Source organism: Borostomias antarcticus (genome assembly GCF_949987555.1).
Source record: "Borostomias antarcticus genome assembly, chromosome: 18".
Classification (NCBI taxonomy): domain Eukaryota; kingdom Metazoa; phylum Chordata; class Actinopteri; order Stomiiformes; family Stomiidae; genus Borostomias; species Borostomias antarcticus.
The window spans coordinates 24,243,882-24,271,720 of NC_140251.1; the positions used below are offsets into that span (position 1 = coordinate 24,243,882).

The following is a 27,839-nucleotide window of genomic DNA, read 5'->3' on the forward strand; positions in this document are numbered from 1 at the left end:
GGTGTGTTACTGGTCTAACAGGGGTGTGTTACTGGTCTATCACAGGGGTGTGTTACTGGTCTAACAGGGGTGTGTTACTGGTCTATCACAGGGGTGTGTTACTGGTCTATCACAGGGGTGTGTTACTGGTCTAACAGGGGTGTGTTACTGGTCTAACAGGGGTGTGTTACTGGTCTATCACAGGGGTGTGTTACTGGTCTAACCCAGGGGTGTGTTACTGGTCTAACAGGGGTGTGTTACTGGTCTATCACAGGGGTGTGTTACTGGTCTATCACAGGGGTGTGTTACAGGTCTATCACAGGGGTGTGTTACTGGTCTAACAGGGGTGTGTTACTGGTCTATCACAGGGGTGTGTTACTGGTCTATCACAGGGGTGTGTTACTGGTCTATCACAGGGGTGTGTTACTGGTCTATCACAGGGGTGTGTTACTGGTCTATCACAGGGGTGTGTTACTGGTCTAACAGGGGTGTGTTACTGGTCTAACAGGGATGTGTTACTGGTCTATCACAGGGGTGTGTTACTGGTCTATCACAGGGGTGTGTTACTGGTCTAACAGGGGTGTGTTACTGGTCTAACAGGGGTGTGTTACTGGTCTATCACAGGGGTGTGTTACTGGTCTAACAGGGGTGTGTTACTGGTCTATCACAGGGGTGTGTTACTGGTCTATCACAGGGGTGTGTTACTGGTCTATCACAGGGGTGTGTTACTGGTCTAACAGGGCTGTGATCACAGGGGTGTGTTACTGGTCTATCACAGGGGTGTGTTACTGGTCTAACAGGGTTGTGTTACTGGTCTAACAGGGGTGTGTTACTGGTCTATCACAGGGGTGTGTTACTGGTCTAACAGGGGTGTGTTACTGGTCTATCACAGGGGTGTGTTACTGGTCTATCACAGGGGTGTGTTACTGGTCTATCACAGGGGTGTGTTACTGGTCTAACAGGGGTGTGTTACTGGTCTAACAGGGGTGTGCTACTGGTCTATCACAGGGGTGTGTTACTGGTCTAACAGGGGTGTGTTACTGGTCTATCACAGGGGTGTGTTACTGGTCTAACAGGGGTGTGTTACTGGTCTAACAGGGGTGTGCTACTGGTCTATCACAGGGGTGTGTTACTGGTCTATCACAGGGGTGTGTTACTGGTCTATCACAGGGGTGTGTTACTGGTCTATCACAGGGGTGTGTTACTGGTCTAACAGGGGTGTGTTACTGGTCTAACAGGGGTGTGTTACTGGTCTAACCCAGGGGTGTGTTACTGGTCTATCACAGGGGTGTGTTACTGGTCTAACAGGGGTGTGTTACTGGTCTATCACAGGGGTGTGTTACTGGTCTATCACAGGGGTGTGTTACAGGTCTATCACAGGGGTGTGTTACTGGTCTATCACAGGGGTGTGTTACTGGTCTATCACAGGGGTGTGTTACTGGTCTATCACAGGGGTGTGTTACTGGTCTATCACAGGGGTGTGTTACTGGTCTATCACAGGGGTGTGTTACTGGTCTATCACAGGGGTGTGTTACTGGTCTATCACAGGGGTGTGTTACTGGTCTATCACAGGGGTGTGTTACTGGTCTATCACAGGGGTGTGTTACTGGTCTATCACAGGGGTGTGTTACTGGTCTAACACAGGGGTGTGTTACTGGTCTAACAGGGCTGTGATCACAGGGGTGTGTTACTGGTCTAACAGGGCTGTGATCACAGGGGTGTGTTACTGGTCTATCACAGGGGTGTGTTACTGGTCTATCACAGGGGTGTGTTACTGGTCTATCACAGGGGTGTGTTACTGGTCTAACAGGGGTGTGTTACTGGTCTAACAGGGGTGTGTTACTGGTCTATCACAGGGGTGTGTTACAGGTCTATCACAGGGGTGTGTTACTGGTCTATCACAGGGGTGTGTTACTGGTCTATCACAGGGGTGTGTTACTGGTCTATCACAGGGGTGTGTTACTGGTCTATCACAGGGGTGTGTTACTGGTCTATCACAGGGGTGTGTTACTGGTCTATCACAGGGGTGTGTTACTGGTCTATCACAGGGGTGTGTTACTGGTCTATCACAGGGGTGTGTTACTGGTCTAACAGGGGTGTGTTACTGGTCTAACAGGGGTGTGTTACTGGTCTATCACAGGGGTGTGTTACTGGTCTATCACAGGGGTGTGTTACTGGTCTAACAGGGCTGTGATCACAGGGGTGTGTTACTGGTCTAACAGGGCTGTGATCACAGGGGTGTGTTACTGGTCTATCACAGGGGTGTGTTACTGGTCTATCACAGGGGTGTGTTACTGGTCTAACAGGGGTGTGTTACTGGTCTATCACAGGGGTGTGTTACTGGTCTATCACAGGGGTGTGTTACTGGTCTATCACAGGGGTGTGTTACTGGTCTATCACAGGGGTGTGTTACTGGTCTATCACAGGGGTGTGTTACTGGTCTATCACAGGGGTGTGATCACAGGGGTGTGTTACTGGTCTAACAGGGGTGTGATCACAGGGGTGTGTTACTGGTCTATCACAGGGGTGTGATCACAGGGGTGTGTTACTGGTCTAACAGGGCTGTGATCACAGGGGTGTGTTACTGGTCTAACAGGGCTGTGATCACAGGGGTGTGTTACTGGTCTAACAGGGCTGTGATCACAGGGGTGTGTTACTGGTCTAACAGGGCTGTGATCACAGGGGTGTGTTACTGGTCTAACAGGGCTGTGATCACAGGGGTGTGTTACTGGTCTAACAGGGCTGTGATCACAGGGGTGTGTTACTGGTCTAACAGGGCTGTGATCACAGGGGTGTGAGAGGGGAATCACAGGAGGAAAACAGACCATCAGAACTCAGATCACAAACATTTGTTTGGGTCATGAACACAAGGAAGTACTTTTGGGTCGAGACAAAGCAGAGTATAAACACACAAACATGCACACACATGGCAGTTTGGCGTCTGGGATGTCTGGAGACCCATCATGCACCTGGTAGATCCACACATTCACACACACACATTCACACTCACACATTCACACACACACATTCACACTCACACATTCACACTCACACATTCACACACACACATTCACACACACACATTCACAGACACACTCACATTCACATACTCACACATTCACACACACACATTCACACACACACATTCACACACACACATTCACACTCACACATTCACACACACACATTCACACACACACTCACATTCACATACTCACACATTCACACACTCACACATTCACATACTCACACATTCACACACACATTCACACACTCACACATTCACACTCACACACATTCATACTCACACATTCACATACTCACACATTCACACAAACACACACACTCATACACTCACACATTCACACACTCACACATTCACACACACATTCTCACACTCACACATTCACACACTCACACATTCTCACACTCACACATTCACACACTCACACATTCTCACACTCACACATTCACACATTCACACACATACACACTCACACACATTCATACTCACACATTCACATACTCACACATTCACACATTCACACACACATTCTTACACTCACACATTCACACACTCACACATTCACACATTCACACACACATTCTCACACTCACACATTCACACATTCACACAGTCACACACTCACACATTCACACACTCAGAGGGTTCTTGGGACACTGGGGCTTCTTACCTGAATGGGGGACTGCAAGTTACACATCATGGAGGCCTGATCAGACGGTTTTGTGAAGCATGAGGCGGGTTTTTAAAAAGTGAAATGGAGAGGGAACGGGTGAATGAATGAATACACAACCAGGGTCCACAGTGGTCTGATGACGAGGGGCATGATCACTACATCAATGATGCCACAACATTACACACTTGTTGGGATCACAACTTACTCAGTTACACAACTGTCACATCATTTTAAGAAAGTGCATTCATGCATACTGAAATATGATGCAGAAGATTTTTAGCAAGACATATTAGTTTATTATTAACTTGAGTCAGCAAATACAGTTACCAACATTCCAGTGCACATCGTGAGCTGCACACATGCAAGCATCTTACTGTGATAGCTGGAGAGGGTGCCATTTCAAAAATATAGATGATGGCTTTGTCTTTTTTGTGACCCAGGAAATGGCCCTTGACCTCAAACCAAACATGCTCTTTCCACATCTTAGGAATATAGAAAAAAAACATGTTTAAAAAAAATAAAGAAGATCTAGGTAGTAGTATGCTACCTCACAGGTGAGAAGATCTAGGTAGTAGTATGCTACCTCACAGGTGAGAAGATCTAGGTAGTAGTTTGCTACCTCACATCTCACAGGTAGAAGTACGGTTAAGATTTGGCCTCTCTTTTGGAGTTGAAGTTGAAAGATTGCAATAATTAAGACTTGGTGAGAATGTTTGAGTTAGAAGAAACAATATGTTGCTATACAGCCATCTAAGATATTGTACAACACTATGGAGCAGCTTTACTACCACAAGGACAACTGCTGAACATCAAACAGTCCCTCCAGAAAAACGCGATTATGCGATCGCATAATTCATTGCATAATCAGGCAAAAGGCGCAGATTATGCAAGGGTCACATCATTTTAGAAAGAGCGCATTTTCACCGCGATAATTACTGAACTCAAAAAACTTGGAATATGCGGGGCTCGCTTGATTTCATACTTGATTTTGCATTTTTCTGCTTCAAGTTTTAATGTTTTTCACCTCGTTTGTAGGGTTGCCACCTTCGATGGGGAAAGATGAGGGAGACCTTGCCAGCAGTCCCATGCTCACGGAACACACATCAAGCAGGGGTCTGGGGGTCCTCCCCCATGAGATTATGAGGGTCAGACATCTCATTTCCTGCATTCTAGTGAATTGCACCAATTTCTGTTTAATATATCAAGTTCAAAGTCCTCTGCTATTCTCATCATGAATGAAGGAAATAAATAGCCAATAAGAGTAGGCTAAAGCACAGCTGCATCGATTATATTAAGATCAAATCAATAAACATCAGATCATAGACATGGGCAAAATGTTTGGTCTGATAAACTTGGAAATAGCAAATGACCTGGACGACCACAGAGACCAGACATCGGGGATTGTTTATAAGTTCCAATGCTGCCTTTTAAGGCTGCCTTCAATCATGACGCCGGTCTATACCGTACCTGGTCTAGGCGCTCTCGCATAGGCTATGGTTTTCTTATTTCTCGTATCATTCCAAGCATGTGAAGACGTAGTGTAGGCTATATGCATTAGAGTGGGGTGTGCACGAAAATACAGGACAGGTTCTTGCATTTTTCGCATATTCTCGCAATATTCGCAAGTTCCCGCAACTTCAGAAAATCCCTGCATTTTCAACGCATAAAATCACATAAAAACCCTGCATATTCCATTGCATAATCAAGGATTTTTGCCCACGTTTTTCTGGAGGGACTGATCAAACAAGACTGCACTGGTTTTTGAAGGCACGCCACTAGAAAAAAGGGTACAGGTTACAGGTACAGGGTACAGGTTACGGGTTAAAAGATCAGTCTACAGTGCTATATGAGAACCACATCTGTCATCCACCAGTAACAGGCTTATATGTCACATGGTTAACTCTAGTAACAGGTTTCTATGTCAGGTCGTGACCTCTAGGCTCGGTCTCTGTAGAGAAGGGAGGGGTGGGCGTGGCCGCTCTTACCAGGGTCGTTGATGGGCATGTTGACCGTCAGATGGCCACTCACACGGCCGTACAGACCGTTGGTGCACACCGCCACCACCTGCACCATGTAACTGGTGTTGGCCTGCAGGTCCTGGAGGATCGCCCCCTGGTGGACAGAGGTGTTTACAATAGGATGTCTGGGGCTCCTTGCAGTTTTAGACATCCATCCATCCATCTCACCTGCATCTAGTTCCATAGCAATTGCGTGACTTTCCACTGAGTTCTATTTCCTACTCTTACTATGGTTGTAGTGGTGTTATACATCCATGACATCATAGCTGGTGTCTAGAAGACGGGTTTAGTCAGTGAATCTCCCCCGGGAGAGAACCCCCCCCACACTCACCACATCCTGGTCTCCGTCAGTCAGGTACTGGAACGTGGGTGGGTTGTCCCCCTGGGCCAGCCGGTAGGTGACGGAGTACTTCTCGATCCCGGCGTCGTACACAGCCCTGGGCCGCTCCCACGTGACCAGCAGGGTGCTGTAGTTGTGGGGCGCCGCCTCCACACTCTCTGGCTCCGAGCTGCAGACTGGGCGGAGGGGAGCGGATGGGTCAGCATCACAGACCAGATGGGTGAGCTTAACATACATGCGTTAGCATAGGGGACAAGCAATGCTAGGAATTTTCCTGAAAAAGAGTTCCAGTACAGCTACGGCTGAGAGAGAGGGAGCCGCTGCGATAAAGTTCTTTACATGGTTGGATGCATTGGGTAGAGCTATGTGCTCCCATCCAATTTCTAATGAACGGACAGTGTGGAGACAAGGCCTTGATTTCTGGGTGACTGATATGGCATCACATTTCTGTCAAAAGTCAAGAGCGTGTTAAACACACTCACGAGCAGATTATGTTATTTCACACACGCAGATATTAACTGCGCACTCGCACGATATAGGTCCTCGCGAACAAATAAACAACCGAGAGCGATACAGGCTGCCGCGGGCGTGTGGAGTCACCACGCGCGAGAGTATCTGCTAGTCGAGCACTTTCTCCTCGCGCTCAGTTAAGTTCTGCTCGCATGCACTTGATTTCTGCACGCTGTCGACCTGGCCGCCAAAACCGAAGGGTCGCCTGCCTGGGGATCAACCGTTAGTATTCCCGGGATGGGAGTGGTACCAGACGAAGGTACTAGGAAATAATTCCCGCTACCTCTGCAAATGACTGGAGCTCAACGCTCACAGTGTAGCTCTGCGTGTGCGAACCGGCCTCTCTTGCTCGACGTTAAATTATGCGAGCTCGATGAAAATCTGATTGACAATTTGGGGTGGATACCAAGGGAGGGACTGCCCTCTTGTGATTGGTCAGCCTAGCCTACATGAAAATAATGGGTTAGCTGGGAAGAGCTCTCAACATGGTTTGATTCATCATTCATTGATTCTATAGGCAAATCATGTATGAGAAAACAGTTGCTGGCTAGCAAACATCCGCCTGGTTACCGTTAACAGAGGAAAGCAAGCGCATAATGGAACACATTAAGACCTCAATGCATGACTAGTTAATCACATTAAACATTTAAAGAAGTAGAAGTAGAAGATGAGACAGTCTTAGAATAATGTTAAGAAGGAGGTCGAGTACCTTGGTATTCATATCTGTAAGAATGTTAAAGAACGCCAACATCTCAACTTTTCCCCTAAATTGAAAATAACTAAAACAATTTTTAAATTGTGGCTTCAAAGAGACCTTTCGATATTAGGTAGGGTGCTTTTCACTAAGGCTGAGGGGGTCTCACGGTTCGTTTACCCTGCACTGTCCCTTGAAGATTCTACTAGATATCAATAGCTTATTTACCAACTTTGTATGGAAGAATAACCATCATCACTTGAAGAAAGGACTTCTCTCTGGATCAAGAGCTGATGGTGGATTTGAATTACTGGACTTTATGGACTTGAATCATACTTTTAAGGTAAAATGGCTGAAAGAATGTTTAAAGGCTCCAATGTCGTTGTGGTACTTTATCCCTCATAATATTTTCAAAGCAGTAGGTGGGCTAGATTTCCTGTTAAAGTGTGACTTTAACATTACAAAGTTAACAGTTAAACTTTCCAGTTATTATCAACAAGCTCTATTAGCATGGACATTATGCTACTCCCACAACTTCTCTCCACATAGGTCAATCATTTGGAATAATGCATATGTCACTAAAAGGAACAAGTCACTTTACTTGCAAAACTGGGTTGATAAGGGTATTGTTTACATAAAATATGTATTTGACTCAAATGGGCAGTTAATCACTTACAAATGTTTTTGAGAGAAAGCATTCCCCGTCAAATCCCAAGAATTCAACTTTGTTATCAAATCTATACCTAGTGGTATGTTGGTGTTGAAGAGCTATAGTAAACAAAATGAGGTTCCAAAGTCAACCTTTACCTACTACATAAATTGTATTGATTTTATGAGCAAACACTGCACTAATAGTCATATTAGAAAATGTTTCTGTAATGCTAGAAAAGTAAGTCCTTGTGGAAAATTTTTTGGAACTCTCATTTTACAGATATTAACTGGCGGAAAGCGTGGCTTGTTCCATTAATTTTTTTTATCACAAATAAAGCAAGAGAAGTACATTTAAAAATATCACATAATATACTCAACAAACCTGCATATTAGATTGATAACAAATGCACATTCTGTAAAACTGAACAGGAAAGTTTAACGCATCTATTCTTTGGCTGCCCCATTAGCATCAGATTTTTGTGAAGATATTAAAAAACATATTTTTGATAAGACCACCTATAGTGTCACAATTGAAGGTAAAGATATTATTACTTACTTTGTATATAAGGATACGGATATTTCTACTATTATTGGTCTTTTTATTTTGTTAGGGAAATTTCATATTCACAAGGCTAAATTTGGCAAGTCTACCCCATGTTTTAAGTTGTTTTTTATTGATATTGAACGGTACTTTGAGTCTCTTGGGTTTGTAAACAACAAGAAAGGCAAAGTTATTCTTGACATTTATTCTAAGCTACTTGTATGAGATCTGTCTTTTTTTTTTTTCCTTTACAGAACTTCTGTAGTCATTGCTGTAATCGTTATTCAAAGGAACCGGATTGACTGATTGTTTGTATATTTTTTTCCCATACCTAAATTTATACCAAAATGTTTCTATTTTAGTTTAACTGGGTCTTGCATTGACCTTTATGTGTGCATGTGTTGTTAGAATGAGTGGCACAAATTTATACCAAAATGTTTCTATTTTAGTTTAACTGGGTCTTGCATTGACCTTTATGTGTGAATGTGTTGTTAGAATGAGTGGCACAAGTGAATTATAGTCTGAACTCTTCTCTAACTTTTCTAAATGAGTGATTTTGAGGGTGTGGTTGACATTGAGAGAGATTTCCTGGCTGTGCCTACAAATCCTTAAGGGGAGACACGGTAGGTGAAAACATCATTTTTCAAAGCCCTGGTCAAATTTGAGATTTTGTGCTAGTTGCTTCCATAACATGTCTTATTTCATACGAGTGGAAATAAAACATAAAAAATATGCATTAAGATGTTTATTTTACTTCATTAAGTCCTTTTGCGTCTGTAGATTCTTCCGAAAATGACCAAAAGTTAGCCTTCTTTCGAAACGAGCCGAACCGCGGGCGTTATTTGGACCGGCTCATGTGAGGTATCATTAGAAAGATCTGGCTCTCGAGCGCAATGTTATTGCAACCAAACCTGATAGTTTCATTTGTATCAGCAACCAATTGTGGAAATACAAAGGCGGGTTTGATGCTAAGCGTGAAATCTCATTGGCTGTTGTTGATTTCTGAGAACGTGATTGGTTCAGCGCGTCATGTGACACGTTTACATTTCCTGATATCTAATCCAAACAATGCCGTCTGTAAAGCGTTCTAAACGTAATAAGCAACAACGACAACAGTGTTTGCCCGCAAGGTTGAACAGAAAACAAGAGAAACTAAATGGAAAGGTTTACATTTATGAGATATAAGGTGCCTATTCGCGCAAGTTGTTATCAGCCGGTGCTAGCATGTCCAGTGAGCAGCAGGGAGATGAGGCTAGCGTTAGCATGTCCAGTGAGCAGCAGAGAGATGCGGCGCGTTTGAATTAGCTCATAACTGGGTTGATTTGTCCTAATTGTGCAGGGACTGGTCTTCAAATTAACATAGATCCTCAGAATAGTGGGTTCTGTAGTACTTTGCTCTTAGAGTGCAGTCTTTGTGAGAAATGGCTATCGCAAAAGTGTCTACACATCGACTCAGCTTCATGATACAACTAGGAATGATGTTGCATTTGATGTCAATGTGAGGATGGTCCTCTTAGCGCACGAGTTAGGGTTGGGGTATGCAGCTCTCCAAAAGATTAGTAAAGTGTTAGGGATCCCAGGGCTTCATCTGAAAACGTATCAGAAACATGACAAGAGGGTGACAGGTAGGCTATTGAAACGTGTTCCCTCTCTCTCTCTCTCTCTCTCTCTCGCCAATATCAGAAGCCTATACATATGCACAGTAGTCTCCCTTTCTCTACCTGTGGCATTTCTACATGCATCCATAAACTGACCAAATAAACTTTTAATTTCAGTTGCTGAAATAGAGAGAGGTCTGGAGTCCTTGCACAGAAGCAGAGAGCAGATTAGGCAGGCATATGCAGATGTGGACCCAGAGGTAGGTAAGCTGACTGCCAATAAATGCAAAATGTTACAAAATGATTACAGTTATTGAGAATTATTACAATAATTCTCAATAACCAGCGTTCAGTGGACAACATGAAGGCGGCAATATGGGGTAGTCTGCTTCACTGTATGTCCACTGGTGACAACCCCATGCGCACCAGGAACATATTGTGGTTTTAGGACAGTTTTGTGGACTGCAGCTGAGTGGGTTCTACAAACCAGCTGCTTAGAACAGTTTTGTGGACTGCAGCTGAGTGGGTTCTACAAACCAGCTGCCTAGAACAGTTTTGTGGATAGCTAGTGTGGTGCCATCTGAGGAGTGACTCTGTAGACCTATGACGGCGTAGCTTGATGTCTCCTATGGTGTTGCTTTTGACGATGGTGATATCACTTGTTTGTTTGGCAATCTATATTTAGCTTCTATTGGTGTTTAACCTGCATTGTTTACCACATCTTGTCCTGTGTATTTATGAATCAGCTTACTCTTCATGTTCATTCATTCATTCATTCATTCATTCATTCATTCATTCATGTTTTCTCCATGTAAAACGCTTTAAAAAAAACACAAAAAGTTAGATAATCTGTTTTCTCATGCATGTCCTCGTCAAATGTGTCTATCTTCTAATATAACTGCATATAACTGCCTACAACTACTAGCCAATAGTCTAGTGCAGTGTCATCTAGATTACGCAGTGTAGCATGGCTTAGCAGGTCTGTCAACTTCATTAAAAAGAAAACTGCAGGTGTCTCAAAACAAGCTAGTTAGGGTCGTGATGGGGCTAGGCCCTCGTGACCATGTTGGAAGGAGGTACTTCCAAGAGCTCAACTGGCTACCAGTTGAGGGTAGAGTGACTCAGCTGAGGCTCAACATGGTACACAAGGTCATAAACAACAGGGGCCCAGCATACCTAAGCAGCTACTTCTCCAGAGTTGGGGAATCACACAACCACAGGACTAGGTCCAGTTTAGCAGTCTGCTCCCCCAGCGTAGCCAATCTGCTCATTTGCCTACACAGGAGCACAGGAGTGGAATGAACTGCCTTTTACCATCAAACAGAGCACGAACCCACACAGTTTTAAGGTGAATGTTAGGAAATGGCTACTAGCCAAAGTCCAAGAATATACAGGTAGGGGAGGGAGGGATTGTTAGTATGTTGTGTTATGTAGTTTTATGTGTTTGTGTTTTAAGTGTTTTATGTTGAGACCAAGGACCCCAATGGAAATAAGTACACAACTTTTTTGTGCTCTCCTTGATATTTGTTTTAATGCATGACATGTATTTTAAACCGATATGTTGAATAAACTAAACCAAAGCCTGTTTTCTTACAGTTATTAGCAAACGTATACTTGCTAACTGGAATCTCATAATTTTCCTCTCACTATATTGGCCGGAGGTTGTTTTAAATAAAGTAGTGTATGTTGAAGAACATGGGATTTATTTTTTCCAACTATGGTATCGAATTGGGTATCCAGGATTGTGGAATTTCTCAATTGGTATTGCCTACTGAATGTCTGGTATTTTGTGACTCCCTTAATGGACAGATATATCAATTTATGAGTTGAATGAATGTTCCAAACACCTTAAACCTTTGTTCTCTCTCTCCTTTTGTAATTATCCACCTCCCTCAACCGTTCACATAGACAGGGTGGCCTCCAGGAGGTCCACACACCTAGAAATGTCTACTCCAGAATAACCATCCTTTGTCCCTTTGTCTCCAAGAAATTGCCGCCTTTTCTCATGTCACGTCTGTATTCTCGGCCACGCCTGCCATTTCATATGACGTGCAATGGGTTAGCCAATCACATCCTCAAAGCGCCGTACCTGTGATTTGCTTGAATATAAGGCTGTGCATGATAGGCTTTGAATTCACTTCTTTGGATGAACCACTCTTGTTGTGTTGTCCAGGAAGTCCTTGCGCTCGTATTGTTTTCTCAATAAACCAGACTTAACCTTTTGAGCGAATCTTGGTAAATCCTTTTTTGACTAGAACAGTAAAATCCATTACAATTGGGGACGCGGATGAAGGGGAGGACTGCCTGTGTTGCTTCGGGATTCCAGTGGATGGACTGGTCGACAGACGTGTCGGTCCATAGTGGGCTCAATTTTCTCTCTTGCGCCAGAGCGCACGCTGAGATTATTTCCTCAGTTCTTCCACTGGCTTCTTGAACTCACAGGTACGTTTGAACGAACCCTCTTATGGTTCTGAGTTGTATTTGCCTTGGTTTCGTTTCAGATTGTGTTGGTCTGGATTGTAGAAAACAAACCCCCGGGGTGGTTTTGGTGAAGATCTAAGTAGTTGTAACTCAACAATAGCGATATATGATATTGTATTGTTCTTTGACTTCGTCCTTGTTTCGTTACTAGGGGTTTTGCTTTTCAGTAGAAGTGTGATTTTGGTCTTGTGACTCATTTGTTCCCCTGCAGTTGATGTACAGTTTAGGTTGTTTATCGGTTGCAGTTTAGAACGGTTAAGTTGGTGTTGAGTCAATGCGCCAAAGTTGGCACAGAACGGGCTTCCCCTTTGGCCGGTCGCGGGTGTAATTAAAACCGCAAGCCGTTGTATGTTTTCTCAACGAAGGTAGCTACTGGGAGTGATTTGGTAGTGTCCGATCCACGTTTCTTGGAGAAACGTTTTCCCCTTTATCCCGGGTGGTTGGTATAGCCTAAACGAGTTTTAGCTTCCAACCAAGAGGCTGGTGTTCAGCCGGGCAGGCATATGTTTTTTTGCTTGTTTTAACGTGGGCCTTTGTTCGTCCTTTGTGTTCCGTGTCCCTACACGGGGGTTGTTCGTTTTGTTGTTTACTGTTTGAGCTTCGGCTCTTGCCTTGTATTGTTTGTTAAGCGCGCCTATTATCCAGGTAAGTATTGTTTACATTTTCGACACAGTTTCGACTACCATCAATCGTAACTGCTAGGTTTCCGGTAGCTGGTTGTCTGGGAGACAAAGGAAACAACAACAACAACTACTCCGCTCTCCCGGTGATCCCGCCGGAGCCAGAGGGACAACAAAGGACCAGTTGCTGGGTAAGTTTCTTAGCGGTTTAATGTGTCTTTGTTTCTTTCGAAATTGTTTCTATTTCCTGCGTATTTGAGTTTTGAGCTTTTCATTGCTATTTTAGATTGTATTCTTGTGCATTATGGGGTCCACTACTAGCTCACCGCTTGATATCGTCAATTTGTCTGCTCCAGCTAAAATTGTTGCCCTAAAGTATTCTGATAGTGCCTGTTGGCAGATTCCACTATGGAATAAGCATAGCAGTTTTCCGTCTCCATCTGGTACACTTAGCGTTAAAGCCTTGGCCAACGTTAGGGCTCAACTAGAAGCGTTTGAGAAACCTAAGTTGGGGAGGAAAAGTGGTAATGCCATCGATTGGGCTGCGTTTAAAATTTGGGAGTCAGTAGCGCGGGAAGGGTTTTTGAGATCAGAGAAAAAATACAAAGAAACTGTACAGCCGACGGCGTCTCCGCCGCTTCCCCCATTGAGTCACTCTGGCCTAGATTTTTCCCCCTCGACTGGTTGCCCCGTGCTCACACACCACCCAACCAGGCTGTTGTTCTTCCCCCTTTTCATGCTGAAGCTAGGTGCAGCCAGATTACAAGCTGCTCAGTTGAGACAGCTGGAAGACAGAAATTATGATGCATGTTTTTCATTGTGGTGAACCGGATCACTGGATTAGAGAATGTCACAGCTACCGCAGGCAAAATGAGAGGGAGAATCCTGCAACCTGCTGGAGTGAACAACCCACTACAGTCATGACTTGGCCAGGAATAGACAGTCTAGCTGAGGGACCGTCAGATAGTACAGCTGTGCAGGATGAACAGAAGGTTGTTCATATTTGTCAAATATCTTCATCTGCATGCAGCATCTCCTAACAACCCAATTATATATTTTTAATGTTTATGTTAAATATCTCATGTTTATAGTTTGAGGCACATTCATCGGGTCTGAGTGTTTTTCGGAGTGTTTTTACAGACAACTGTCGTTCCGGGAGTGATGGGTGAATGCCGAACCAGGAGACGGGCACGGGACCGGAGGTGGAGATGAAGGTTACCGGCCTGCTTCCCAACAGGCGACACCTGTGGTTCCTGGGATGCAGGGCCAACGCCATGTTACCGACTCACCATCACGACAGATAAGTATGACATAGGGAAGAGACCATTTTGTCCAAAGCGTGCCAAATACTCTGTTAGATAATTGATATTTTGTTAATTGTAAATGAAGCGAGTTCATTTTAGTGTTATTTTATTTGAGTAATGCATTTTTCCCCCATCTCTGTTTTATCCTGACTCCTGACGGAATTTTCGTTTTCACCCTTAGGGGGTGTTGTTTTGTTGCGACGAGAATCTTTTTATTTTATTTCATAAAATCGTGAGAGAAATTCTAAGAGCAAAATCCAATTGCCATGATCACGACTGGGGACTGGGCGTGTTAAAGTAATTCTTACACTGCCCCTGATGTCACTGAAGGCTACTGCAGAGCCTAGATCCCTGCTACTGTCCGATTCGGTAAATGGACAAAAGCTAGGTCCCCACTGACAAACTACATAGACTGACGAGCCCGACTGGCTCTAACAAGACTTGAACAGACACCCTGTTTAAGTTTTCCTGACTGACACCATTTTTTCCCAAAGCAGGATCATCTCCTGCCTGGAAGAGGAGATGATAGAATGTGATTTGCACTTAACGATGTTTCTGAGTATCTTCAACAGACTGCTGATAACCGTTCCTGACCAAAGAGGGGCTTCCTGACCAAAGAGGGGTTTCCTGACCAAAGAGGGGAACAGGGAGACCAGACCAGACCAGAGGACTCTCCTCTTGCTCTCCTGTTTTGTCTATGCTGTCTCTCTCATCTGTGGATTCACAGGTCTCTCCTCACATGTCTCTCAAAGACATTGCCGACCTGCCCCGTATGAAGTCCCCACTAAGGGAAGGCGACCATTCCGGACGCCAGAGAGGGCTTCTTCTTATCATCTTCAACCAGGCCATTGGGTCCTGATCCGCGACCTGGGGCCGTACCAGATTCAATTCACCACGCAGACGGCTGCCAGGGTAGCTGAGAGAACTTCGTGGGTCCATGAGAGCCGTTGCGTCCCAAACCAGGGAGCAGACGAGCAGCCTGAGAAGAAGAGGCCAGAAGACAAGGAAGAGAAGTAGAAGTAGCCGGGTGAACCTACCCGTCAAAGATGGAACAATCAGGACCATGGCATTCAGGCCTGTGTGGAATAGCTGTCAAAAGTAGCTGAGAGGCGGTCCATGCAGCCGAACCAGAGATCTCAAGGGCAAAGCAGTGGGCCGCCACACTGTCCTCTACTCTGATGAGCATTCGGAGAGTGACCTTGCCGGTCACCGCCACACTGTACTCTCCTCAGATAAACAATCGGAGATTGACCTTGCCGGTCACCTCCTTCTCGTGGTTGTTGTTATGACAACGTGAACAAGCTCAACAGCAATGACTGCACCACATAAACATGCATACACTGGAACCTACATTGGACATTCAGAGACGCAAACATGGAAGCTATGATCCAGAAGAGGAAATTACATTTGATTGTTCACAACAGGAGTGAATGAACTTTGAAATTATCTTGAAAAAATATCATATTTGTTTAGAAGAGTTACAATGGTTGAAACATGAGTTGATAAATGAGTTTGAAGAGTTATTTCTTTGGGTTTTTCCTCTAAATTGACCAAGAGGTTTTTTGCCCTTTTTACACTGGTAACCATGTCATCTTTTTACTTTGTTTCTGTCAAACTTTAAATCAAGATTTTTGGTGAATGGTTGTCCACTTTTAGACTAGTAATCATGTCATCTTTTTTACCTTGTTTCCTGTCTAATTTCTGAAATAAGGGAGTTTTGGTGCGTGATTTGCACGTGGAAAGAAAATAATCTAATTTTTGTTAAATATTTCACAATAAAGTTCCTTTTTACTCTGCGCCACCTAGTGGACAAGAAGAGATTATTTCCTTTCCACATGTATAGCATAGCTGAATGTTTACACTTTGTGTTTGGATTTTACATTTGATTTTTATGTGCCTGGTCAGCCACAAATGGGGGAGATTGTCATCTGGCCTCAAGACCTTTCTATTCCAAACACCTTAAAACTTTGTTCTCTCTCTCCTTTTGTAATTCTCCACCTCCCTCAACCGTTCACATAGACAGGGTGGCCTCCAGGAGGTCCACACACACTTTATTGTTTTCTCAATAAACCAGACTTAACCTTTTGAGCGAATCTTGGTGAATCCTTTTTTGACTAGATCAGTAAAATCCATTACACAGGCCAGACATTGTGTGTACTTTTTTTTTCTGGCTATCCATAGTGTCACAGACTATATGCACATTCTAAACATATTGTACTTTTTTAATATAATAAATCGTTCTTAACTGTTAATGGTGTTGTGTCATAACTTTTGTACCATAATTATGCTTGCTGCATTGACTATATGGCATTCATAGGCTGTTTGCACAAGCTCCACTACTTCCTGAAACTCTACAGGCATATTTCTTCCCTGTCCTATACTATTTGATGGAAGTGATTGATCAGGTGTGCTGCACACCGGATTAATCACAATTTCCATCCAATATTATAGGACAGGAAATAATTGTTCATTGCTACAGCCTGGAACAATACAGTACAACCCTCCTCTTGATCTTTTTTCAATTCCTTCTGTGGGTTTTTCAGACGCCATAGTGGTAAAATCAGGTCCACTATTTAGCGCTGTAGCTGTCAAGTTGAGCGTACCATGGAGCGTACCATCTAACCCTAACTGTAGCTGTCAAGTTGAGCGTACCATGGAGCGTACCATCTAACCCTAACCCTAGCTGTCAAGTTGAGCGCACCATGGAGCGTACCATCTAACCCTAACCCTAGCTGTCAAGTTGAGCGTACCATGGAGCGTACCATCTAACCCTAACTGTAGCTGTCAAGTTGAGCGTACCATGGAGCGTACCATCTAACCCTAACTGTAGCTGTCAAGTTGAGCGTACCATGGAGCGTACCATCTAACCCTAACTGTAGCTGTCAAGTTGAGCGTACCATGGAGCGTACCATCTAACCCTAACCCTAGCTGTCAAGTTGAGCGTACCATGGAGCGTACCATCTAACCCTAACCCTAGCTGTCAAGTTGAGCGTACCATGGAGCGTACCATCTAACCCTAACTGTAGCTGTCAAGTTGAGCGTACCATGGAGCGTACCATCTAACCCTAACTCTAGCTGTCAAGTTCAGCGTACCATGGAGCGTACCATCTAACCCTAACCCTAGCTGTCAAGTTGAGCGTACCATGGAGCGTACTATCTAACCCTAACCCTAGCTGTCAAGTTGAGCGTACCATGGAGCGTACTATCTAACCCTAACCCTAGCTGTCAAGTTGAGCGTACCATGGAGCGTACCATCTAACCCTAACCCTAGCTGTCAAGTTGAGCGTACCATGGAGCGTACCATCTAACCCTAACCCTAGCTGTCAAGTTGAGCGTACTATGGAGCGTACCATCTAACCCTAACCCTAGCTGTCAAGTTGAGCGTACCATGGAGCGTACCATCTAACCCTAACCCTAGCTGTCAAGTTGAGCGTACCATGGAGCGTACCATCTAACCCTAACCCTAGCTGTCAAGTTGAGCGTACCATGGAGCGTACCATCTAACCCTAACACTAGCTGTCAAGTTGAGCGTACCATGGAGCGTACCATCTAACCCTAACCCTAGCTGTCAAGTTGAGCGTACCATGGAGCGTACCATCTAACCATAACTGTAGCTGTCAAGTTGAGCGTACCATGGAGCGTACCATCTAACCCTAACCCTAGCTGTCAAGTTGAGCGTACCATGGAGCGTACCATCTAACCCTAACCCTAGCTGTCAAGTTGAGCGTACCATGCCAGTGACGGTGCCCTAGGAACAAAACAACAAACCAAGAACAGTTTTCTCCCTTAAAACTACTTTGGCAGTTTTGAGTATTGGAACATGAATAAGACTGATAACACATGTTATATCACCTAACTTGTATTTTGGTTTCCGTTCCGCTTTAACCAATTTGCGAGGTCTGGTGAAAAGTCATAATAGTAATGTTAACCATAAAGATCTCCTGTAATATCACTAGTATCCAGTTATATTTATATAAATTAACTGTAGAAATTGTGGACTGTGTCTAAAACAGTCAGTTTGATAATAATCCACTACACTTAGAATGTGATCCTGGAAAGACTGAGGGAGGCTTAAAGGAGGAGTAAAGGGAAAATACATGTTTAGCCCTGTTTTAGGGTTACTTATGATCATATACAATGGTTCAGATCAAAACGTTGACAAAGCTAGCATTTTCGAGAAAGTTGAAAATTGCTCTACCACCGTTTTGCTCATACAATGTTTGTGGATGGGCATCTTGAAAAATCATTCAAAAACATGTTAAACTCTCGATTTCAAAGACAAGAAACTCACCTAGGTGTTAGTTGGCGTTCTGGCATAATTCGCCATAAAGTAAGATTCAAGATCATCTGGAAAGGCTTTTAAAAAATATTTAGCATCAAACTATTTAGTCGCAGCACATACATGTGTAAACCTCTGCTTTAATTGATTCCGATATTGCACAATGCCTTGGATCTCGCAGTAGGTGTCGTCCGTGGATTCCGGCTCAGCTTCCTTATTTGAAAAGCTAGCCGCAACAACAAGACAGGCTCATGCGAAGCATTTGTTTGGGATCTCTACAATGACACGCTATTGTGCCGTTGCCAATTGTGGCAAAATCCGTTCATCTGTAACTTGTCATAGACTTCCCTACAACGATCCCGCAAGATTGAAGTTGTTCTTCAATAGAATCTCTTTACTTGGACGTAAACACACCCGTGGATATTCTTCGGGTCTTAGATCACCGTGTGTGCGCTTTGCATTTTGAGGACAAATGTTATAAGCCTAGGCTATTCTCGAAGAAATCTCCCAAAAGGGTCTTCCTCAAACGTGATGCTGTTCCGACTTTACATAGAGGAACAACAGAAGACGAACGAGTGGAAGAACTTGGGGTAAGTTCTTATTGCCAGCTGTGTGTGTGTGTGTGTGTGTGTGTTGAAGCATAATAATAATAATAATCCCTTTCCTATGAAATAGAATTGTAAGAAGTGGTCTTACAGCATGAAATTATCAAAACTGTAGATTTATTCACTCGGACATAAATACTAGTGGTAAAAGCAGGACTCACTTTCAACAGGCAAGGAGTCAGACTCATGGACCGAAAGGTTTGCCATGTCAGCTGTTAGCAACAGGTCCCACTCGGTACAGCAAAAACTTTCCTCTTCGGTGGGCATCTGTCGGCAATGTTTGCAAGCACACCACCAAACACCCGTGGTTCATGGAATAGCAACAGCTTCATGGACCGTCTCTGGCTCTGCGGTTCGGCGAGCCTCCATCTCTTCCATTTGCTGTAGTTCCTCCTCACTATATTCAGGCTCAAAACGATAAGCACTGCCGTCAAAGTCTAATTCCTCACGATCAAATTCATACTCTTCTAGATCAACAATTTTGATAAGCGTTTTCTGAACTGTAGCCTAGGGCTTCCTTGTCTGTAAGCTAGAGTAGAGTGAGCAGTGAGCAAATTAGCTAGCCTAGCTAACATAAACAATAGCTACCGTAAGTACAATCACATCTGCAGATTGGTCTACACATCTACAACGGTCGCGTCAATACAAGTCAATGGATTTCATAAAATGATCAATAAAACCCTACACGATTCATACTTTGCGGCAAATTTGATGTCAGAACACCAACGGACACCAATTACACCCTCGGTGAGCTTCTTGTCTTTGAAATCGAGGGTTTATGTTTTTGAAAGATTTTTTCAAGATGCCCATCCACATCCATTGTATGACCAAAACTGTGGTAGAGCAATCATCAACTTTCTCTAAAATGCTAGTTTTGTCAACGTTTTGATCTGAACCATTGTATATGATCATAAGTAACCTTAAAACAGAGGTAGCTCAATCAACACTGTAGAGGCCAGGCATATGCTCACAGAGAGAACCCTACACAAACACACCACATGAATGAGTTGGTGCGACATAACAATTCCTTATGAATTAATTATGATCAATATTATGATCATGATTATGAGGTGCTTTGTGGCTCAGTAAGTAAAGCATGACAGTTACAACAGCAATGCTTGTGAGTCACAGTTCTAACAAGAACTGTACTACAAACTGTGCATTTGAGAATGTATACATGCACTGTGCATTTGAGAATGTATAAATGACATCCAAATCTGCTAAATACTGCAATAACCCACGGTGCAATAACCCACAGTGTAATAACCCATGGTGTAATAACCCACAGTGTAATAACCCATGGTGTAATAACCCATGGTGTAATAACCCACAGTGTAATAACCCACAGTGTAATAACCCACAGTGTAATAACCCATGGTGTAATAACCCACAGTGTAATAACCCACAGTGTAATAACCCATGGTGTAATAACCCACAGTGTAATAACCCACAGTGTAATAACCCATGGTGTAATAACCCACAGTGTAATAACCCATGGTGTAATAACCCATGGTGTAATAACCCACAGTGTAATAACCCACAGTGTAATAACCCACAGTGTAATAACCCACGGTGTAATAACCCATGGTGCAATAACCCGCAGTGTAATAACCCACAGTGTAATAACCCATGGTGTAATAACCCACAGTGCAATAACCCACAGTGTAATAACCCACGGTGTAATAACCCATGGTGTAAAGGTGTAGCAAATTATCTTTGTGGCAAAGTGAGCAAAGGTAAAGGGCAGCCACAGAATACCCAAAGGGTTACCTAGCAACACTAGGTCTAAAAACGGCGATGGAAGACTTTGGCTGAAGTTTAAAAGTGAGACAGATGCTGACATGAAACATGAAACATGTAATAATGTAGCCCACAGTCAGGAGGAGAGCCGTCTCCACCGGTTACATTAGCTACTCACTGCAGCAAGTGCAGGACGTTTCTCAATGATGCTTATATTGAGAGACCATGCATGGTAATGAGTGGGTCACGCCCACACATAGTGTTTACCCACACACACAAACTAATAAGGTGGGACTCACACCCACACAAAGAGTGACTCAGACCAATTTTAACACACACACACGTGCGCGCACACACAGTCACTCAGATCAATTATAACATAGTGTTGGTTGTCTGTACAGGGGACAATGTGTGTGAGTGTGTGTATGTATGGGTCTGTGTGTGTGTGTGTGTGTGTGTGAGAGAGAGTGTGTGTATGTGTGTGCGTGTGTGTGTCTTGGTGATCCGCTCCAGGGGTGGTCCTAACATAGGGCATCGTCATAGTGATGGCAGGCTGGTCCACAGATGAGCTGAACTACCAGTGCCCCCCTTTCTAGCCTTTTCTCATATTTTCCACTGGCATTCCACCTACAATATCTGTGATCCATTTATGTGGCTTGATATTCTAATAAAGATGGTTCAGACTTGGGCCGTGTCCGAATGTCCATAATAAGTATGTAGTATGTAATATATAGTATGCCAGATCAAAATTGTCCGTACTACATCTAGCATACTACTGTATAAAGTACATACTACAAATTGCTGAAATTACCTCAAAAATGTAGCCAACCTATGCTCAAATGTTCATGGACATTGTATCTATCTGTCAGTGGAAAAAATATTTTTTTAGCAGATGTTTCAGTTATATCAAGATTAAGCTAACTATGGGCAGCTTTGTGCTTATCTTTGCCATATTTATTCAGTTTGAGTAATTTATGATCGAGCTAGTTAACTACAGATGTGGGAACATAAGAATGTAACTTGACCCGCGGTATTCTAACAGGCGCTTTACGGCATTCCGCACCACCGCTCGCCTGCCCATAGGGGCGCAGTAATACCACTCATTGACCCATTGCTGTAGCTCATCTCTCACATTAGATGAGCCTACCGTTCTCAAACTCCTTGTTCTCTGTCTGGTTGTAATTTAATTATTACGAACAAAGCCTATCTATTTATAGTTTCTATCTCTGTAACTGTCGCCGGGTCTATATCTGTTAACTGTCGGGACAAGTAGAAGTTTAATACATTAGGCTGAGTGTTCTCATATGGAACATGGCATCAGGACGAGTAAGATGGCTAACAGAGCTGACCAGAGATGTGTTTGAAATGGTTCACTCACTCCCTATTCCCTATTACCATGGATGTATTGAGTGTGACTCATAGTGAACTACATGGGGAATGATTTAACAGTTTTGGGACACTACATGGAATGTCACTGCGTAAGATATTCATGACGCAAACAAGCAGACGCGCCGATCACTGATGGCAGCAGGTTGAAATATCAGGTAGTATTCAGGTTCCATGTTTAGTTGAATGATAAATCCCATATAAATGTTTGGAATTCTAATGATGTGCAAGTGTGATTTTGTCAACTTTAGTGCTGTCTGCTAATAGCAGGCTGTGAAGCTGCACGATAAGAGTGTGATAGCAAGTTAGCTCACGACAGCAGCTTCCATAATATTAACGTAGCTGTCGGTGGCTAAAAAGCAGATAGTTAACTTTACAACAATGATTCCTGTAGCTATTTTGATTTTGATGCTATTAGTATAACTTCTGTTTCTCGGGCAGGAACGGAGACGAACTCGCATTAGCAGCAAAGCAGCTAGAGGAATGATCTTAACATTAGCTAACTGCTTTAGCCACTGATAGCTACCGTCTTCTTCACTTCTCCTTCGGTAAAACATGACACCGTTGTATTGTGGTATTGTGGAGTGCTTAGGCAGAAGCAGGAAGAGAAACCCGTCATGGGACCTTAAATCAGAAAAAATATGGAATGGTAGTGAACGGCGTGAGAAGCTATTGTAAGCTAGACTGCAACGTAAACAACTGTACCAGTTAGCTAACAACTATGTGAACTCAATCTCCTTGTTCTCTGTCTGGTTGTAATTGTAATTATTACGAACAAAGCCTATCTATCTATATTATCTATCTCTGTAACTGTCGTCGGGTCTGTATCTGTTAACTCATATGGAACAAGGTATCGGACAAGTAGAGGTTTAATACAGTAGGCTAACTAGCTAGCTAGCAGAGTGTTTTCATATGGAACATGGCATCAGGACGAGTAAGCTAGCTAACGGGGCTGACTAGAGATGTGTTTGAAATGGTTCACTCGCTCCCTATTCCCTATGTAGTGTTACCCATATAGTGAACTACATAGGGAATAATTGCTTCAGATATTCATGGAATGTACACACCAGTTAGCTAGCAACTACGTGGACACATGCTGATCTACTATAAGGAATTGGACCGAGGAGTGTTCTCATATGGAACTAGGCTAACACAGTTGTTTCAAGACCAGCAGTCACGTTTGTGGTTTAATTTTTGTCCTTCGCTTGGCTATTCTTGTTGGGGTGAATTGACCAGCTGTTTCAAATCGCCGGACGAGATGCCAGCTTCTATGACTGGATCTACACAGCAAACAAGCATAACAGTGCGTCATGAAGACCGACGACTTGCTACATTAGGCTACCTCCTGGAATACCCCACTTAAGGTCTTTCATATTGAAATTCTCTTGATGGTCTGGGGAGTTGCGAGACGTGTTAAGGGAGTGCATCAGTCGTGATCCTTGACAGTAGGCTACCAGCCTGCGCTGCGCTCAGCACGAAGTTGGATGAATGGATGGACTTATTGGAATCTTGGAAAATGTTTATTGCGCTCTAAAATCATGAAAGCATAAATGTAAAAATGCAGCAACAGAAGTAGTGTAGATGAGATGGTGGTTTAAATGAATGGCAACACGTAGCCTAGAGGAAAACATAAATTGAGACTGGTGATAATGCTGATAATCTACAGTAGGACCTACCTCTCGCTGAGTTCATGGTTACAACCATTCATCTCTTACACATGGGCCTATACAATACTTGCACAATCTACTTTGGACGTTAAATCCATCCATCTATCAATCAAACTAGCGAATTCAATCCAACACCTGTGGAATGGCCGGTCATGGCAAAGCACCCGCTAACGCAGGCTACCCCCCTCCCCACGATCCAGGGCTAGGAAACCGGTTCATCCAGTTTATTTGAATATAAAATAATTTACAATAGTCTAGTCCAGGTTCGCTGGCGAGTGGCGAGCTAGTCAGATGGCGCATGCATGTGTGGACATTGTAGGCCTATTCTGTAAAACCTAAAGAATAAAAGTAGGCTACGTTCAACATTCATTGGAGTGGTCCAGTTGGATAGGCTAGTCTAATCTAAATAAATTGAGGACCTGTATTTTCAGGGTTTGCTGGTAGCGAATGCCACAGACAGACAGGGAGGAAATCTATTCGTTTCATTGTTTGTGCTCTGTATGCACAAGATAGTTAATGTCCGGATATAATTGGCAGTAGGGCGGGAAAAAACCCTATCAAAGGCCAAGATTAGAAGGGATTTGAAGATGTAATTGGTCATTTTAAATGGGCCTACTTTTGATGGCTATTTGAACGGACTGCATCGATCAATGCAATGACTCTCCATGTTTTTCAGTTTTACCCTTTTCATCAATAAAACATAATTTTTACAACCACGTCTCATTGATTGGGAAGGCATTTAGAGCTGCCGGTCTATTAGCCTACATTCGGACTCAGAGGATGACATAACTGTTTATTGAGAAACAATTGCAGGCTGGGCTATATAAAGAAATACCACAATGCATGTAGTCTAGATATATTACATTATGGTTAGGCTATAGCCTACACTTTATGGTAGACTGCCCTCTCGCTCGCTAAGCAGGTGAGAGGGCTGTTTTGTTCATCGCAGAAGCCTATAGCCTAGGCTACACATAAAAAAAATGTTTTTTTTATATAGGCCTAGAAGGAATGAGAAAATGTGGAAATTTAATTTTAGCCTATTTATATACAATTCAAATTCTGCTTAGAGGGAATTATTTTCAACGGACATTATGACCTGAGCATAATTAATAATTATCTAAGTAAATATAGGCCTATGAGAACGCAACGCTTTTTACGGTAGGCTAGGCCTATGCGTCTTGTGATTGTACTGTAGCCTAGGCTACAACTTAAGGCGTATTAGGCCCTATTGAATTCCTTTTATAGCCTACTAGGCTACTCATTATTATCGAATTATCTAGTTGATATATGAATAAAACAATAAGCCGTTTTAATGGCTATGGGCTACGAGTTGTAGCTATACACGAGTTGATGTGCTCTGCTCTTACGCACGGTTGAGGCGGCAGCTCAAATACACTTCGCACATATCCTCTGCACCTTGGCAGTGCAACTGCCACAGACAGCTATGGTGCACTTCATGCATTGGTAGACAGTTCTGTTCTTGCTGCAGCTTGTCTTCACCATGCAGGTATTTTGGGGGGGGGGGGTATTTTTCTGTGGACACTGCGAGGGCCGCCGCCGGTGGCTGTTTGGACGCCAGAGCGCGCAGCTCTTCAGCCAACTGGAGGATGTCGCGTCTGGGGAGGCTCTGCGTCTCTCCACCAGTCCACTTGTGTATATTGTGCATGTGAACGCACTCACTGTCAAACCTGCCGCTATCTATGCACAAGATAGTTAATGTCCGGATATGATTGGCAATGAGTGATCTTTAGTCATGGCGACTATGTCAATTTTGTATGGATCCACAAGTCGATCAAGCTTATTTTTTCTTTGTATCGTGCTGAAGCCATATAGCCTACTGCGCTCAGACTTGGCTACATTAGCTGGTGCCCCGTCTTCAAATTTACTTCCGGGGTTTACGAGTAGCCTACCAGTTAAATGCGTTCCAGAAACAAAACGCAAAACCCCCACGTTCACCATATCTTTACTAACAAATATATTTACAATACTGTTATTTTGCGCATTTGACCTAACAGCCACCACGTCTTGACCCGACGTCAGTTACCGAGATAGATAGGCTACTGTAGGCCTAGATATAGGTGTTCGTAATAATTAAATTACATCCAGATGGAGAAAACATGTGTTTGAGAACAAGGTAATAATAACCATTAAACGTTATTTGTATAGCACCTTTCATACAGATAAATTCAGCTCAAAGTGCTTTACAACAGAGCATTTAAATTAAAGAATGTGAAATTTAATGATGCTTCATTCGTAGACTATAGGAGAAAAACACTGAGCCCAGCCTGCTAAATCTACTCAAAGACGCCACCTGGCGGTGGTGCATCACTAAAACGAAATAACACCCGTCTGAAATACAACGGGATTTCCCTGCCAAATACTGCGAAGGTGAAATGCTGCAGCATGTGACATTTCTAACTTCCCACATCGGTACCATTAGCTCAATTGGCCCAGTTGCTGGTTAGCGATGAGAGGTGGAGTCACAACCCAGTTGATAACCCTCCATCGAGGTATGGGAGGGTGCAACATTTGGCTGGGATCCTGCCTCTCATAGCTAACCAGCAACTGGTCAATGGACAGTACCAGGCAGCCTACGTTATTTCTGAACACAATCCAAAAGCTATTTCCCTCAACATTAGCTAAACTAGCGTAAGCTACAGTAAGCTAGCTAGCTTCCTTCTTTGTGTGGGTTTCGATGTTGTGTCCTCTCTCCCCACCAGCAGTTACCAGGTAGCAAGCAGTTGCAAGGTCGAACAAATACAGGTTGTAAAATGATGCGGGGGCCAATATCTTTAGCTAGCTACGTATATCTTATTATATTGTTATGTTAACAGTTACCCCCAAAAAAGTTCATCTGAAGTTATAAAATGGGGCCATCTATAAACTGAGACAGTCTCATTCATGACAGTGACAGGCAGTAGCCTGACAATCAAATAACGTTATCAAACAAGCTTGAGAACTAGCTGGCTAGCATAATTTAAGCATAACAATCCAACGGCTAATTCCCCAAAAATAACCCCTCCTTCTCACCAACCCCAATAATAATAATGAGAAGTACAAGCTACTCCGTTGGCCCTGTTATGTGGTCAATAAATAATTTTTCTCACGCCGTTCATTACCATTCATATTTTTCCTGATAAGGTCCCATGGCGTTTCTTTCTTCCTGCTTCCGCTTAGGCACTACACTATACCACAATTCAATGCTGTCATGTTTTACCGAAGGAGAGGAAGTGAACACGGTAGCTATCTGTGACTAAAGCAGTTAGCTAGAGTTACGATAATTCCTGTAGATGTTTCGCTGCTAATGCGAGTTCATCTCCGTTCCTGCCCGAGAAACAGAAGTTGAACATACAGCATCAAAATAGATACAGAAATCATCAGTGTAATTAGATAACTGCTTTTTAGACACTGTTAATATTATGGAAGCTGCTGTCGTGAGCTAACTGGCTATCACGGTCTTATCGTGCAGCTTCACAGCCTGCTATTAGCAGACAACACTAAAGTTGACAAAACCACACTTGCACATCATTAGAATTCCAACCATTTATTTGGGATTGAACATTGAACTGAACATGGAAACTTGATACTACCTGATATTTCAACCTGCTGCCATCAGTGCTCAGGTTGTTTACATACTGCTTGCTTTGCATCCATGAATATCCGACGCAATGACGTTCCATGTAGTATTGACAGTTTAATCATTCCATATGTAGTTTACTATAGGTAAC

The 27,839-nt window shown here is 43.4% G+C and overlaps 1 protein-coding gene across 1 annotated transcript in view; it reads right to left on the reverse strand.

The window, feature by feature from the left end:
* Positions 1 to 27,839, reverse strand: part of ptprz1a (protein tyrosine phosphatase receptor type Z1a) — a gene marked incomplete at its 5' end in the record, with an annotated part of 201,377 nt that overhangs the window by 111,677 nt on the left and 61,861 nt on the right. The window contains 2 exons of the mRNA XM_084452851.1: positions 5,663 to 5,789; positions 6,027 to 6,211. Coding sequence (XP_084308977.1) covers positions 5,663 to 5,789; positions 6,027 to 6,211 — 312 coding nt within the window. The remainder of the gene's footprint in view (positions 1 to 5,662; positions 5,790 to 6,026; positions 6,212 to 27,839) is intronic.